Here is a 15,564-nt window from a genome sequence, read left to right on the forward strand (position 1 = left end):
TGAAGTCAGGTCCCATACAGAGGCACTACGACAGGTGTGTGCAAGTTTCAGAAAGGCATCCTGGTTTTCTGACACCTCTACTCACTATCCTAGTTATGATGGGCCCTGAAGCAGTGCTGTGCTAACCTGAAAGTCAAGGACAAGAGATCCTTCAAGTACAACTTGTCAGCCTTGTCAGCACCCTCTCCTTAATCCCAAAGAAGCAGTGACCAGCCTGCCTTCTCGGGTGCTACAGAGCCAGAGGTAGCCAAGAGGACACTCACCTGCAAGACCAGGGTGCTCTGCCTCTTGGATCACAGTGCTTACAAGGGCTGCGTTGCAACCCTTGCTGCATCCCAGGGCTGTTACATGAAAGCAGCACTAGTCAGCAGGGAGGAGGAAATGGCATCATGAAAGATGACAGATTTTAAGCTCCCATAATTCCCACTCACTTTGAGTGGCTTTTGATGTGCGGAAAATCTTACAGTAGGACAAAAAGCCTCCGGCAGATTTGCCCCAAGTGCCAGATGATTGCTGCAGAGTAAGTCCCTATGTGCAAGCCATTAACAGGCAGAATCTGGAAGCATCTGGTTCAAGGACACAGCTATTTCAGTCAGGTAACAGTGTCTTGTACTGTTTATCCAAATTGTTATAGAAGTTCCTTAAATCTTCAAGTAACTGTCCTAAAGCTTAAACTGTATCTACATACCTGTGGGTAAGCAGTTACAGTAATAGCACTCCTTACCAAGACACTGATCTTACCTCCTGTTTAACTATTGGTACACCATGCTTGAAGGCACACCAGCTGTGAATAATTCAGATGGTATTATTTGACCAGCTGCAGGATAATTCTCTACTATCCCAACACCGTTATTCAACTAAGATGTCTATACCTTCTATTCTGAAACCTGTTCATGGTCATCCTTCTCTACCTTCCCCTCCATTTCACAACCGCATGCAACAAGCCAAACACCGACAAACACTGTCATCTCAAGGATTTTAATAGCACTGGCCAATTGAGAATAATAAAAACAAGTAGAAACAAAGGAACAGTAAAGGCAAAAATATCAAGAGAACATTGGAAGTATTCATTCCTGCTAGTCAAATGAGGTAGGAAGCTGATTTATGGGGCTGAATATATTTTTAGTAATTTCTTCACAGCAGAGATTATTTTTTTGCAGATTTGTTAAGAAGACTGCTCTCAGATGGGAGTATATAAGGAAGGAAAAAGATAACTCTCAGGTAACATTGAAGCCAATATTTGTTTTCTACTTGGGCTGATACCAAATTAACATAATTATCCTTAAATTCCATGTTCAAATGAGCATTTTTTTTGAGAATGCTCCTCTGCTGAAGACAGGTTGTGTTGCTGTAAGTTAGGGAATACTTGCCCCAGGAATCTGATTAAACCAAAAATGTGTGGCTGTACATGGAATGTAGGCAAGACAACCAAAGAATGAAAACTGAAGATCTGCCAGTGGATCAGTTTGCAACTGCTGTCCACTGGCATAAATTACACAATTGATAGCTGCAGAACTATCTGGTCTCCCAGCAGATGCAGTTTAGACTGCATCAGTGCAAATGGATCCCAACCAGGGCTGGGGCATTATTGTTGAAGTCAATATTATCTTAGGGCTGGACCTAAACCCTACCAATTTACTTAGAAATGATCTTTTGACTTCAATGCCAGTTAGAGCACGCATTTAACTGGGCAAAGAATCACCCCAAAAGAAAAAACCGCTGAGACCAAAGTTCCAGTCTGTAGATCACAGTTTATATGGACTGATTACAGTCTATAACTGGACTAAAGTAAAAAGATATTCTATTTATTTGTTTTCATATTATTTGAAATATTTAAAGTGCTGTTTAGGAACATTTCTGGAAGCAGAAATCTGCAGTTTGAAGGTAACTTTTTCACTTAAAAGGTGATTCATTATTAAAATCAGGTTTGTACCATCTTCAGTAACCAAAAAAAATTGCTATAAAAATAGAGATTTGAAAATAGACTGAATTCACATGTACCAGGTACCATTTCTAGTGTAAAATTGGTTTAGTTTATGAAAAATATATTTCCTTAAAAAAAGCATAGGCTTACAGTATTATCACTAAGAAGATCCACAGAATTCCTTCAGTATCTATTAAACATTATACTCTAGGCTTTTTGACAGGTGGATCCTGCAGGCTGAATTTAGGAATTTCACATGAAGAAGCAAAAGGAATTCTTTTGGCTGACACCTTCTTCCCAATTGTTTCAATCTGAAAGAGAAAACACATTTAAGAAGTGATTAATAAGCTAACAATCATGTCAACCTATGAAGAATCTACTAAGAACACATATAAACATTAGACTAAAACAAGCCCCAAAGTACAGTGTGCCCAAGGACACTTTCTGTGACTTGCACTCTGGAGTTGCAAAGTTTATTTAAAAACCAAAACAACCGACCAGCCTTTTACAGGTGCCTCCTTTGCCTACTTAAAGATGCATCTTGACAATTTGAATATTCATCTGCCTTGCCTTCCATAGGACTACAAACACAAACACCATAAAATGTTTCTGGGTATTCATTAAATGGGGATTCAGCCTCCTTCTCCTGAAGATTTAAACTAAATTAGCACAGAAGCTTTTTCCCTCCACAATGCAGTAGGCTGTTTTTGAAGCAACACAACCCTGAAAGGCTAAAGGCAGCCAACACAGGTGAAAGCATGTAACAGAGCCAACACACATAAACCAGGTATGGCAAAATTCAAAGAGCAAGGCAAATTCTCCTAATTTCTAGGTCAGACTAATGTGAATTACTAAGGACAGAGCTTGTAGAAGACAAAAAACCAGCTAGGAAAGACAGTTCAGATACTCATTAAATAAGCAGAACTGTAGCTTTGCTCTTAAGCATCTCCCCGTCCATCAAATGCAAAGATCCAAAAGACAAAATGCTTCAACTATTCTATTTTAACAAAATTTTGATGGATATATTCTAGGCAGACATCTGAGTTAAAGCTGAAGAGCATTGTTTAAACTGTCAAGAGAGATGTATGTACCATATTTGCCCTTTAACAGCTTCAACTGCCTGGTTAAATGGATTTACACAAGCTGGTTCACAAACAGTGTACATACCTGTAGCTTAAACAGGGAAAAATATCAAGAGAGAAATCCTATAGCCATTATGAGAGTAAGCACAGTACTCAGGAGTACAAGGAATAAAAATGACTGAAACATGCATCAGATGTGGCTTGCAGATTTTGTTCTTATGGTATCTGGCTGAGATGCTTCTATCAGATTATTTGGGGATTTGGTGATTTTAGTATTAAGTCAAATTCTATCTATGCTGAAAGTGCTTCAAGCCCTTCAATCAAAGCTTACTCTGCTTTCCCTGCTTGAGACCTGAGCAGACTTTTTTCTCAAATCAGAAATTACTCTGCCTAGAATCATGGAACTTCCCATTCATATTTCCTGAATTAAGCTTTAACTGTGGAAACAGGTTTTAATTGAAATGGTAGGTGTATTTAAAGTTATTTAAACTCCAGTTTGAGAAAAAAATTTAAAACTACTCAAATTCATAGGTTTGGATTTGATACAATGGAATTGCTATTAGCATCAACTGCTAATAGCAATTCCATTGTATGCAACAGCTAATGCATACAGTTTTAACAAGGAAAGTTAAAAGACACAGGCCCTAAAAACATGAATTTTGGGATTGTCCATTTAAGACAAAATCCTTGTTATTATTTTATGCAGAAAATATAGGTCAATTGTTAAATGCCTTCACAATGATAATCTGGCTGAAAAATCTGGATAGTAAACCTGGATGACTAATTGCATTCTGGATGGTAAACTCACAAATTGGTTAAAAATTCATGGAATTTCATGGAAGAAACAAACATACAGTCTCTGATCTATAAAGTCTTCAAGCCACGGAAGACTTCAGAAGAGAAATTCCTAGGAGAAATATCAGATTAGATATTTTATACAGAACAGATTAGAATTTTATATAACATTTGCTATTAGCTTAGCAAAACACTTAGCTAAAAAGTTAAGCTTCTGGGTCCTCTCTCTGGTGTAAACAAACACCATTGTTTGGATCTTCTAGCTGATCTTAATCAAACACAAAGGTTTTTACATTTACTTCTGCAAAAAGTGTGCTTTGCCATCCTGTTACTGTCAATTTCAAAAGTGGAGGGTTTTTTTGTTGTTTTGTTTTGTGTTTGTTTGTTTTGTTTGTTTGTTGTGTGCATGTGTTTTTGTTTTGGCTTTTTTTGGTGATGTTAAAATAAGTCCAAGTAGGGGCTATGCCATAGGTTGTAACATACAAACTCAGCCCTTCTGCTGGCTGGTAGCAGCAAAGACTGCAGGTCTGGAAGAAACAGTGAAGGGACTGGTTTTGGAGTCAAATACCATTGCCTAGAATAAATTTAGGCATGGGATTTAGCAGTTTTTCACATTTGTCCATTATTTCCCTGCTGCAGAGAAGGGCAGAGCAGCATTCAGATGTTACATTTATGGTTGCACTCTATGACCTCAGATGTCTTTTCCAACCGGAATGATTCTAAAGGCAGGATTATACTGAGGAACGTTGATGGCATAACCTCAACTGTAAAAGCACATCAGCCAGTGAAAGTAGTAAGATAGCAGAGGGAGACAGTACTAATGAACACCTAAGAACAGACAGGCTTACATTCAAATCCTCACCTCTAGAGGGTTTTTTTCCCTTGCTACTCAGTCACTGAAGAGGGAAAGCAATAGGGCAGAGAGCAGAAGGAAAGAAACATAAGAAGCATCACCCAGATGATTACCTGGAAGCCAATGACTTGTAGCTCATTATGAAGATCATCTAGGACTCTCCTACCATCAAAGATAAATGCAGGCTTGAGCATTTTCTTATGAATACGTTCGTAATCCAACTCCTGTAGAGTAATTAAAGGAGACAGAATAAGTAAGTAGCACAACACTCCCTCTTTTTTCCTTTAGTTTAAATTAAAGATGACATTTACCTTAAACATATCCCATTCAGTACAAATTACTAGGGCATGAGCTCCATCACAGGCTTCATAGGGATCTTTACTGATAGTGACCAACCGAGACACTGTAACAGAAGGAACAGTTTTACTCTGCATGACTTTAGCATCCATCTGGCACATTTCTGGCAAATGAGTCTCCTTCCTTGCCCTACACAAACAAGTGGTTTCAAGTCACTCACCCAGAGATATTTTCTACCAAGAGACTTAGTATTTTGATTTTACTTATTTAAATGAAAGCAGACCATACCTGGCATCTGAGTAGTCAGAGCACTTAAATGTTTGAAGTCAAGCATTCAAATTTGATGTAAACAGTCAAGCCTATCTCTAGAATCTGAAGGTACTATGGAGTGCTCAAACACTTTACTCTCACAAGTGTCCTCGTCTGTACAACAGTAGCACATCACAGTTTCTATTTAACACTCAGTTCACACTAAAAGAGAGACACACGTGGCTCCTCACGGGCTGCCTAAACAGCTGCCTAGAGGAAAGCCTCCACGTTCCCTCGAATTCAAGGGCATGTCTAATAATGTACACCCTTCATTCTTCATCACAGCTCAGTTTGCTCCATTCTCTTCACTTCTAGAAGCCTCAACTATTCTCCCCATCCATCAGCTCCACTCCCCCGCTCCCCAGTAAGAAAACAGGAGTCCCAAATACCCCTTACCTCCGTAATCATAGGTGACTATTTTAAAGTTTTCTTGAATGTCAGGGAACAAAGTAATTTGGAAGTGATATGAGGGAAGGGAGAATGATCAAGAGTGCATTCCAGAATTACTTCTTTATTTCTATTTTAGATACATAAGAAAGAACTAAGATAGAACTTGGGGCACAAAGGAACTGTCAGAACTGCACATTCTTCTTTCTCTTCCTTTTAATTATTCAGAGATAAAATTCTAGGCATCTATTCAAATGAGTGTTTATTGAAAGAAAAATGTACCATAGCTGAGAATTAGCATTTATCTCAAAAAGCTGCAGGGAAAGGAAGAAGAATGAGAGCAACCCTCTGAGCGATAACAATTTTCCAGGAAGTGCAACCAACAGCACAATGATGTCATGCTGGAAATTAATTTATATTTAAACAGATCCATGTATATTGAGAATAGGGTGGGAAAAGGGGAATAAACTACATGAGAATTCTTACCTTGGTTATCTTCTGAGACACCCAGATGTGAGAGATCTAAGATGATTTGCTCCTTAGGTACTTTAGGGTCATAGATATGCAGCTTTGCTCCTTCATCCATTAAATACTTGCTGATGTAGATACTGGATGACTCTCTAAGGGAGAGAATCAATCAGTTAAAGAACCAGGTGGCATGTTCCAAGTAAAGTTTTCAAGTATCATGATATGTAATGGCGGAGTTTTTATATCATTTTTACATTAAATGTCTAAGTAGCAACCATGCCAGCAGAAACCTGTAATCTTGATGGACACCAAGAAGAGTAATATGAAAAGGTTTGAATCTCTTGATGAATCATCCAAGAAAGGTTAAGTCTGATGACTCCTAGTGACCAAAATTATAAAGGCCTAGAATTTATAAGTTTCTCCACAAACTGTAGTTGAAGAGTTTTATCAAGTGTGACCTTTACAGGAGAACAGAATTAACCACTCCAGGAAATCAAGCTGAAACTTTGATTTCACAAAGCAACTTAGAACCAGCTGCAAAAGTGTTTACATTCTTTGTTGAGGAGAATGAAAGGAGTCTGTCAAAATCTCTCTCTGCTGGTGCAAGTTAATAAGGACTATAATTATCTGCAACTTCTGCATGATTCAGGTCTGTCGTAGAGATCAAGAATCAGTTCTCACCCATTTAAGAAAGACAAACCAATTCAGTCGCAAGAAAAAAAGGGTCCCATAACCAGCTTAATAGCTTAATTCAGTTCAGTGGTGGGCATTAGCTTGGTGGCTGGTGACAGCTGTAAGGAATCCATACTGGTGAACTGAGCTTGCTTGCTTACCTTGTGTCCCCAGTATCCTTTTTGAAAGCAAACCCTAAAATAGCAATCTTCTTGTCAGCGACAGTATTAAACAAGCTGTCAATAATGCGGGAAGCAAATCTTCTTCTCTGATAATCGTTCATGTCTATTACCTGAAATTATACAAGCCATGATGGTACAGAAGGGGGCCATTTTAAATTATAAACAGACTCTATTAACAATCTAGCCAAACTACCCACACATAAATTTAACAGACTTGAAAGAGAAAGCTAAGAACTTTTACTCACTATCATAAACAACTGGAAGATAAATTTAGTTAATTTATCAAATTCTGAGATAAATCCTATTTAATGAGTGAATACTGATGCACATATACACATCTTAATATGCATTATCTAGTTTAAAGGCTAGGACTTTTTTCAGGTTGCTTTTTTAAAAAAAATAGAACTTACTGCTTTCCAAGTTTCTGTCTAGAACACAATTTCAGTGATAGGGTACTTCCTGTCACATGGACATCCCATTGCCAGACTTACACTGGCAATGTGCCACATTCACACTTTTTTACATGCCATGTGTAACAACTGTGAGAATATTTTTAAGCTATTTTAATCCACACTAACAGATGCCAATACACAAAACCTGTGTAATTCAACCACACTTAAATGCCTCACTTTTGTTATTTTGTTATTACACCCAAGTGTTCCAATTGTTCTTGGGATGGACAAGAGTGTCAGGGAAAAAAGGCTAACAAAAATGAAGACCAAAAAACAAAGCTGCTAAATAAGGCATGCAAATCATGTACTTGGTATTTTGAGGGCATCTGCTGGGCAGTCTTATACTTGACCATCACAGACAAATCAGGACAATAAACCAAAGGGGTTTTTTGACCAGACCACACATGTCAAAGCTTCTCAGTTAGGACTAGGAAGAAAAGTGAGGTGCTTTCACTCGTTAATAGAGAAATGCTTGCTAGTACAGACTGGGTATCATGGCTGCATTGGAGCCAGGCCTGAGAGCACCCATATCCTCCCAACCATTCCTAACATTAAACCAGGGAACAGGAGCAACCATGTTTATTTAAAAAAAATAGCAAGACCTGAGTTCTTTCAGAACTGTAAAAGATATCTGCTCCTTGGAGCTGAAACAAAGTTTGTGTAGACAACACTTAAAAGCTCAATGCCTGAAAGCTGAGTACTGAAGAAACACCACCCTCTGAAAAAATTGGTGAAGAACTTGTACCTGTTGCCAGTAGCGAGCTACCTCAGGTAAGTTCAGTGCCTCACAGAGGTACACTAAATTCAAGACATCCTTCTGAAAACAGCTACCTCCAAACCCTGAAAGAGAAAGCAGTTATTTTACAGGTGACTGTAAGGTACTGATCCAAGGCAATCTGCGGAGCCAAGCATTTTCTGGCAATCACAGACATAGTCAGCATTATAATTTTTCCCAGTTTTTCACTGCTAGCAAAAAAAAAAAATCTTAATCTCTTAAAATCCAACTCCTGGACCTACTTACTTTGTCAATTACAGAAGGCTTAATTATACTTCAGGTTCCACTAAAATTAGTGGAAGTTTTAACACAGAAACCTGAACTGAAAAGCAACTATGGGCTATTATTAAACACAGGTAGACAAGACCCTGGGCCTGTTCTCCCTCCACCTCAAGATTTAGACTAATATTTCTCAAAACAAGTGTGTTAGGATTAGGTTCCCTCCTCTTGCACCCCCAAATGGGTATCTAATCATTGCCAAGAACCACAGATCACCACAGCTGACCAAGGGAGAACTGAGACAGAGGAATCCTTGAACTCGGAACTTTGCTCAGTAGGCAAAGTCCCAGAAACAACACACACTGTAGAAGGAATTCTAACAACCTAGTAGCAATTTTTGGTAATGCATTTGCTATCTATTTTTCACTCTTACATGGACTCTAGGATAGGTTATATATAGTAAGGTTTTTTAAAGTCACACTTTCTAGCATGAAACCATACAAAGAGGCTTTAATCTTCTTTTGAAGTCTGAACACTTGATGCACTGATCACCACTTCATCACATTTTACTCTCTCAGAAATCTAATCCAGAAATGACTGCATACGGCATTTAGTGCCATGGCCTAATTGACTGGTCAAAGGTTGGACTCAATCCTGGAGGTCTTTTCCAACCTTATGATCCTATCAATTCATCCTACAAATTAGAAGCTATCATCACACATTCTGAGCTACAGGTATTCTCTCCCTCAAGCCACTGGCATCAGGTCCCAAACAAAACTGCAGCAGCTGCAATTGGGAAGACATCTTAGAGAGCAGTGTCATCAGTGATGCTTCAGAAAAATTAAGTCACAGCTTTTCTTTCCAGTGTCACAGGCAGAGTAAACCATGCACTCTGAACTCTCCAGTTTCAGGTCGCTGGGCCTGGAGCAACCTCAATTCTACATATTTTACGAGAAAAATGTATTTATACTAGTATTCTACAGCAATATCTTCACACATTAAGCATTTCTAATGCTGCAGAAAATTTTAAAGAATCAGATTACTTATTTCAAAACACTACTATTGCACTGTTAAAGAGAAGCCCAGTGGTGAAAAAGAAAGGAAAAATTTTTCATTTACCAACACTGGCTTTGAGAAATTTATTTCCAATTCTTTGGTCTGTTCCAATAGCTCTTGCTACTTCTTCGACATCTGCTCCTGTAGCTTCACACAGAGCACTGATTGAGTTAATGCTGCTGATTCTTTGGGCAAGGAAAGCATTAGCTGCCTGCAAATACAAAGCATAGTAAAGAACTTCATTTTTCCAGAAAACAAGATGTCCACAGACGAAAAGGAGTTGCTACTGAAAGGATTACTTTAGTATCTATGCAATTCCATTGACAGACAAAAGGGTAACAATGAGCTTAATATATACATGTCAGTTAATGGGATTTAAGCAAAACAAGATAAAGTCCAACTTGCAGAGTTTGAACCATTTTATGACAGTAATCATTTTCTGCAGCACTGGAGGCTTGCACTTAGTAATAACTAACAGCAATAAAAGTGAGAAAAGGACTTCACAGAAAGTCAGAACCATCTATTAACTAGGTCAGCTGAGAACTGGAAAAGATCAATATCCTTCAACATATGCATTGGGTCCTCCCAACCTCACCTGCCTTTGCTAGCTGCATCACTCAGTGTCAACAAAATTCTGCTTCTGAGCTTTGTCTCACACCCCTTGCTCATTGCAGACCACAGCAAGGAGCAACACTAACCAGTTTCGAAAGCTCTGATGACCAGGTATTGGTTGTGAGGATTTTTTCTTTGGGCACCCAGTGCTCATAAACAGCACAGAGAGCACGCACAGCTTTCTGTCCCTCTGGAGAGTCATCTCCACCGATAAGCACTCTGTCCGGGTTCTTCAGGTCCTTGATGGCTGTTCCTTCGGCAAGGAACTCTGGGTTAGACAGCACCTACACGCACAGGAAAAAAGAACAGCAAGTAAAGCCAAAAGCAACAGCCAGCCTTTAAATACACAACTCAAAGATTATGTTTACCTGCAAATCCAAGTTTGGCTTAGTATTAGCATCAAATATTCGACGAATGCTCTCTGCAGCACGTACTGGAACTGTGCTTTTTTCAGTGACAATTTTATAGCCATTTGAATTCTGGACAATTCTTCTAGCACAAGCTTCAATGTATTTCAGATCAGCTGCTCGGCCTTTTCCCATTCCATAGGTCTTTGTTGGTGTATTAACCTAATGGCAAATACGTGAAAGGGGAAGAAATGTTACAGGTCAGTACCTCTTGTGTTAAGAGGCAAGGTGAAATTGTTAAGACTGAGGGACATTTTCCTTCTCAGAGGAAGGAAAATGCTTCTACCCCAGAATTATTCTGGTTACCACATCAGATGAAGAGGTATTAGCTGCCTCAATTATCCATTTTGTTTTTTTACAGAAAGCTCACTGGTGTCTATTCAAACAGGATTTAAACAAGAGCAATTCATAGCAGCTCTGCAGGCTTTGGTGAACCAACCCTTATTCTGGAAATACCAGTAATTTCTCCATGATTATGGTCAGCCACTTTTTATTACCTGTCCCACATTAGGAGTGCAAAGATTCATGTAAGAATCTTGTGGCCAGTGAGGTAATTAGTTTAAACTCACTTTGCAATGAAATCTAAGTGTAGGGCTGATGAAAATTAGCATAATGATGTACAGAGAAAAGGCAACATGAAGGAAAATGCATCATTTAGATTAAGACAGAGGGTCCTTTTCATTACAAATGGAAAGAAGGAATGGCAACAATGTGTAAAGCACAACAGCTTGCTTTGAATCAGGGACAGGTGGCAATATATGGGCTGTATTAGTGGCTGTCATCCAGCCACATAGCATTCATTTTAGACTTAATCGATAAAGAAAAATACTTTCATTAAGGGAGCTCCATACTACAGTGCCCTAACAAAGAGGAGACCTCAAGAAAAAAAGAATTTTAACAAAAAACTTAACTGCGGCCTATCAAAGCAAATAGCAATCAGTTCTTTTGGATTCTGCATTAGTAAAAAACCTCTAGATTACAAAATCTTTGTTCATCTTTGGCTTAATCCTCTTTCTAGTGGTGTCAGTAGTTTTGGATATTAAAGCCACCCCTACTTCCATTAATACACTATTTTGAAAAGCTTCTAGAAATAGGTCATCTTTGTAAGCGAATAACCAGCATTTTGCATATCTGTCAAGGAATTTTATCATTATTATCAAGGTCCCACAGATCTCAGCAGTACACTGCAATGATAGAGCTGCACTACACTCTGCTCTGACTCCATACACCTAACCAAGTTAAACATTAACATGACCATTTTGACTTAGAACCTGTTCATTTGTAAAAAGTGATACTGGCTGTAAGAAAAACATAAAAAGCTTACTTAACACTTTTCCCACAGTACACAGAAAGACAAGGAGAAATCTGTGACACAATGACATGACATTGCTAACTGAATCTACATGACAAAACAAAGGCAACTTCCTAAAAGAAAACACAATTATTTGAAAAGAAAGAAAAAAATATGAACACAACCACCTTCTCCTAAACTTACAGAAATAAATACAAGATCAGCTTCTCTAATGGCATCATCAATACTGGTGGAAAAGAAGAGGTTTCTTCCTCGACAAGATTCTACTACTTCTTGTAACCCTGGCTGAAAAAAGGCAGAAAAAAACCCAGTTAAGATTAATGCAGTTAAAAGAACAGCAACCTCTATGTCCAAACAGAATATAATTTCAGATAAATAAAGATTTTCTTTTTTCCCCCCTGTTAGTGCAGCATGTTTTCAGTATGGCAGAAGTAAAGCCTCTGAAGATTTACACAGTAAAAAAAGTTAAGCTCTTTCTTATTCAAAAGACTCAAAATGCTGTCCTGAAACTTTCAGCTACACTGAATTACTTATTTGCACAGCCAGATTTTAGCTTTCAGTTATTCTCGTGCTCAGTTCTACTACCAAATGAAGCAATTAAAGAAATACCTGTAGAGTGATGTTAAGTAGATCTAAGAGGGAGACTTACAATATTCTCTAGGCTGAAAACAAAAGAGTTGGTCCCAATTCTCCTTTTCCCTCTTTCCATGATCCCCTCAATACCAGATCTAAAACTGCTTCAGCACAAAAAAACACCCCATGAAGTCTTCCACCAAGTAAGCAAGCCCAGATCCAGCAAGGGATAGGCAAGAGACACACAAAGGAAATCAAGACCACTCCTTTTAGCAACCACCCATGTTTGGGTCAGATTAAACTTATCATGGCACCACTCTTACAGTGTGGAAGAATCACAACAGCCATAATATGATTAAATTCTTCCAGAGGCACATACGGTGCTCTAACACTTTCCCTTCTCTTAACACTTCCACTCAGACAAGAGGCAGGAGGTCACATACAAACGAGCAACCCTCGGTACTAGAATGGTTTTAAAAAATCTTTAACCAAGATATAGTTGTCACAGATGAAGGAAGCTTTTAATTTTTGTTTGAATAGTCAGTCATGCACTTATACGTGGCAATCATATCTCCAACTCAAGACACCTATTATGACATTTAAGTAAATGCCAAAAAGGCAAAGGTTCACTGGATGGAGAGAAGAAAACAAAGCAGAAGCTTTCTTATGCAAGACATTTTTACTGCCTTATTTTATATCAAATACCACCCACTTAGAAGACAAACACAAAGGTCAGTACAGGCAAAATAACATGTCTTCCAACCCATCAAATATTTCAGCTATGGTCTTACAATGGGATGCAAAAAGAAAGGCAGCCCACCAGACCATTTCTGACACTGAAAAGAAACAATCCAACCCAAGAAACACAGAAACCTCACTGTGCAATGACTCAATTTTACAACTGTCTGAACTAACTCTTGGCAGTTTTTGTACATTCTTTGTAAGCAAAGGACACCATTCCAGGAAACAGATGTTACAAGTTTGGCGTTTTTTTTTTTTTAAAAAAAAAACATGCCAAGGCGAGCTCTACTTTAGCTCATTCAGTCTAAGTGTTAAGAGAAAGCAAAGTACTTGCTTTCAAAAACTTTATTCATGTCTCACCTGCTAATCTGAACATTATACACAGTTTCTTTTGAATTTATATGACTAAGGAGGTCCATTTATCTTGACTTAGTCACAGTATAGCTCTGATTTTAAGAGGGAAGAAGACTTCTTATAGCAAAAGAGCAGCTGTTAGTACCAGTCAGATGCTTTGTTTTTGAGAGATGAGTGAAGGTAAGTTTTCACTCCTATTAAAGAACTCAAATCTATAAAAACTGTATTTCATGAAAGAATGAAGGAAAGAAAGAAAGACCTATTTGTTTATGATGAAAAAGAGTGGAAAACAGCAAATGCTAGGAGAAGCAAAATAGAAAAACGTTTTATGTCTTTTCAAATTAAAGTAATTCTGTAATGAAGGAATGACAGTGTGGTACATTTATTTGGCCTAGATTTCCCAGACCAGATTGAAGATTTATGATACAACTGAATCAGAAACATGACTGTCCCCATCCTTCCACATAGTGAAAGTTGGGCAGCACACAGATTGGATTTTGGCAGTATTCGAAATGCAAATAAAGCTTACAGCTTTAGTATTACGCATTTATACTGTGCTACAACACAGCAGGTAATATCTGTAATTGAGTAAGAGGACTATGCCACGATCAAATCAGGTCCCAAAAGAAAGTCAGCATGATTTAGCACAATTCACTATATATAGAATTACATTTTCCTTATTAGGCCCTTCATATAATCATTAATACAGATCTGCACCAGCTGCATTAAGCTATTTTAAAAATCTGTTTTAATGAGCAGTAGCGACAAGCAGCTGTTCCAGAGTACCCTTTCTGAAGGACGTCATTCATGTGCTAAGCTTGACAAGCTTCAGAAATGGGCTATGGGGAAATGCCATGTAGTGGGTGGCAAGCAAAGGCAACGCTGGCTGGAAGAAGAGAAAATAGCGATGCTTACCTCGTAGATGGGGAGCGTGTCTGAATTCCAGGCATTGATTCTGGCCTCATTGACATCCACAACAGTAACTTTGATACTGGGGCACATTTGTGCAATAACACTACAGGTTGGCCCACCGACATAACCAGCACCAATGCAGCAAATCTTCTTAATTTCAAACATGACTGCTCTAGTAAGAGGAGGGGGAAATGGAAAATCAGGAGTTATAAATTAAAATACTGGTCAACAGTTCAAGGAAAACAAAGAGTATTAGTGATTTCAGATTTTATTATGCTGCGGCCCCCAGAACCGTTTTCTTATGGCTGATCTCTTGAAATGAACTGCTACTCCTCTCTCCTACAGGAGAAGGTTTTGGAACCTGCCCCTCTCCGAAGCGCCAGCATACACAGACCACCAAAGAAGCGTTTCTGTGGTCGCTCTGAGTCATGACAGCCCGAACACCACCCTCGGGCCGATGAACTGCCGATGCCACGGCAGTCCCGGGCAGGAGCAGCGCCCGCCGCCGCAGACGGCGCTCGGAGGGGACGGGCGCGGCCCCCGGGCCTCGCCCTGCCCCCGGAGCCCCTCGGCCGGGAAGGGCAGGCCGCAGCTCCCGCCTCCTCCCCGAAGCAGGGTGCGGGCCGAGCTGACCGCGCTCCCCCCGGGCCGGGCCGACCCCGCGGGCTCCATCCCCGGGAGCGCAGCGGGAAGGGAGCGGCTCCCCGGCCGCGGCCCGGCCCCGCGCTCAGCGGCGGGAAGGGGCCCCAGGACAGCAGCGGGGGGAGTCGCGGCCGGCACCGCAGCCGCAGCACGGACACTTACCGCGGACAGGCAGGCGCGGTCCGGCCCCGGCGCCGCGGATCGAGCGGGAACGCTGCGGCGGGGATGCTCGGGGAGGATGCGCGCCGAGATCAACGCGACGCTCTGCTGCGAAGGGAGCGGCAGCGACGGCGGCCGCTATTTAAAGGGCCGCGGCGAGCCCGGGGCGGCTGCTTCATGGCGAGGACGCCGAGCGGGGCCGTCCCGCCTCCTCCTTCCCCTGGGGGCGGAGAAGGGCGCCGGCCCGCCCGCCCGCGCTCCCCGCCCGCCGCGGTGCCGGCGAATGGCCGCGGGACACCTCGGGAAGGCCCGGCCCGGCCCCGCCAGGGCCCAGGGGCCGCAGGGCCCCCGGGCGCGGCTGGGGAATCCGGGCCTGCTCGG

General features: G+C 40.5%; 1 protein-coding gene across 2 annotated transcripts; it reads right to left on the reverse strand.

Moving 5' to 3' along the window:
* Window positions 1–959: 959 nt before the first annotated feature.
* UGDH (UDP-glucose 6-dehydrogenase) lies at window positions 960–15,323 on the reverse strand. Of its 2 annotated transcripts, none has more exons than XM_040065549.2 (12): window positions 15,187–15,323; window positions 14,386–14,554; window positions 11,986–12,087; window positions 10,452–10,652; window positions 10,170–10,367; window positions 9,535–9,682; window positions 8,167–8,261; window positions 6,949–7,079; window positions 6,134–6,267; window positions 4,966–5,057; window positions 4,768–4,878; window positions 960–2,235 (listed from the first exon to the last, which is right to left on the reverse strand). In XM_040065549.2, the coding sequence occupies exons 2-12, from the start codon at window positions 14,545–14,547 to the stop codon at window positions 2,125–2,127; spliced, it is 1,485 nt and encodes a 494-aa protein (XP_039921483.1). In that variant the 5' UTR covers window positions 14,548–14,554; window positions 15,187–15,323; the 3' UTR covers window positions 960–2,124. The 2 variants fall into 2 exon arrangements, with proteins under 2 accessions (XP_039921483.1, XP_039921484.1); XM_040065550.2 differs by having other exon boundaries at window positions 972–2,235; window positions 14,386–14,549; window positions 15,187–15,281.
* Window positions 15,324–15,564: the final 241 nt, after the last annotated feature.

Source organism: Hirundo rustica, chromosome 5 (assembly GCF_015227805.2).
Source record: "Hirundo rustica isolate bHirRus1 chromosome 5, bHirRus1.pri.v3, whole genome shotgun sequence".
Lineage (NCBI taxonomy): Eukaryota > Metazoa > Chordata > Aves > Passeriformes > Hirundinidae > Hirundo > Hirundo rustica.

What these genes read in the sequence shown, in the direction of transcription:
- UGDH (XM_040065549.2), bottom strand. Translation starts at nt 14,547, where the DNA reads ATGTTTGAAATTAAGAAGATTTGCTGCATTGGTGCTGGTTATGTCGGT. An exon ending in ACACGCTCCCCATCTACGAG is followed by an intron (nt 12,088 to 14,385) that starts GTAAGCATCGCT and finishes GCCTTTTTTCAG; the next exon opens with CCAGGGTTACAAGAAGTAGT. An exon ending in CTGAATGGGATATGTTTAAG is followed by an intron (nt 4,879 to 4,965) that starts GTAAATGTCATC and finishes ATTACTCTACAG; the next exon opens with GAGTTGGATTACGAACGTAT.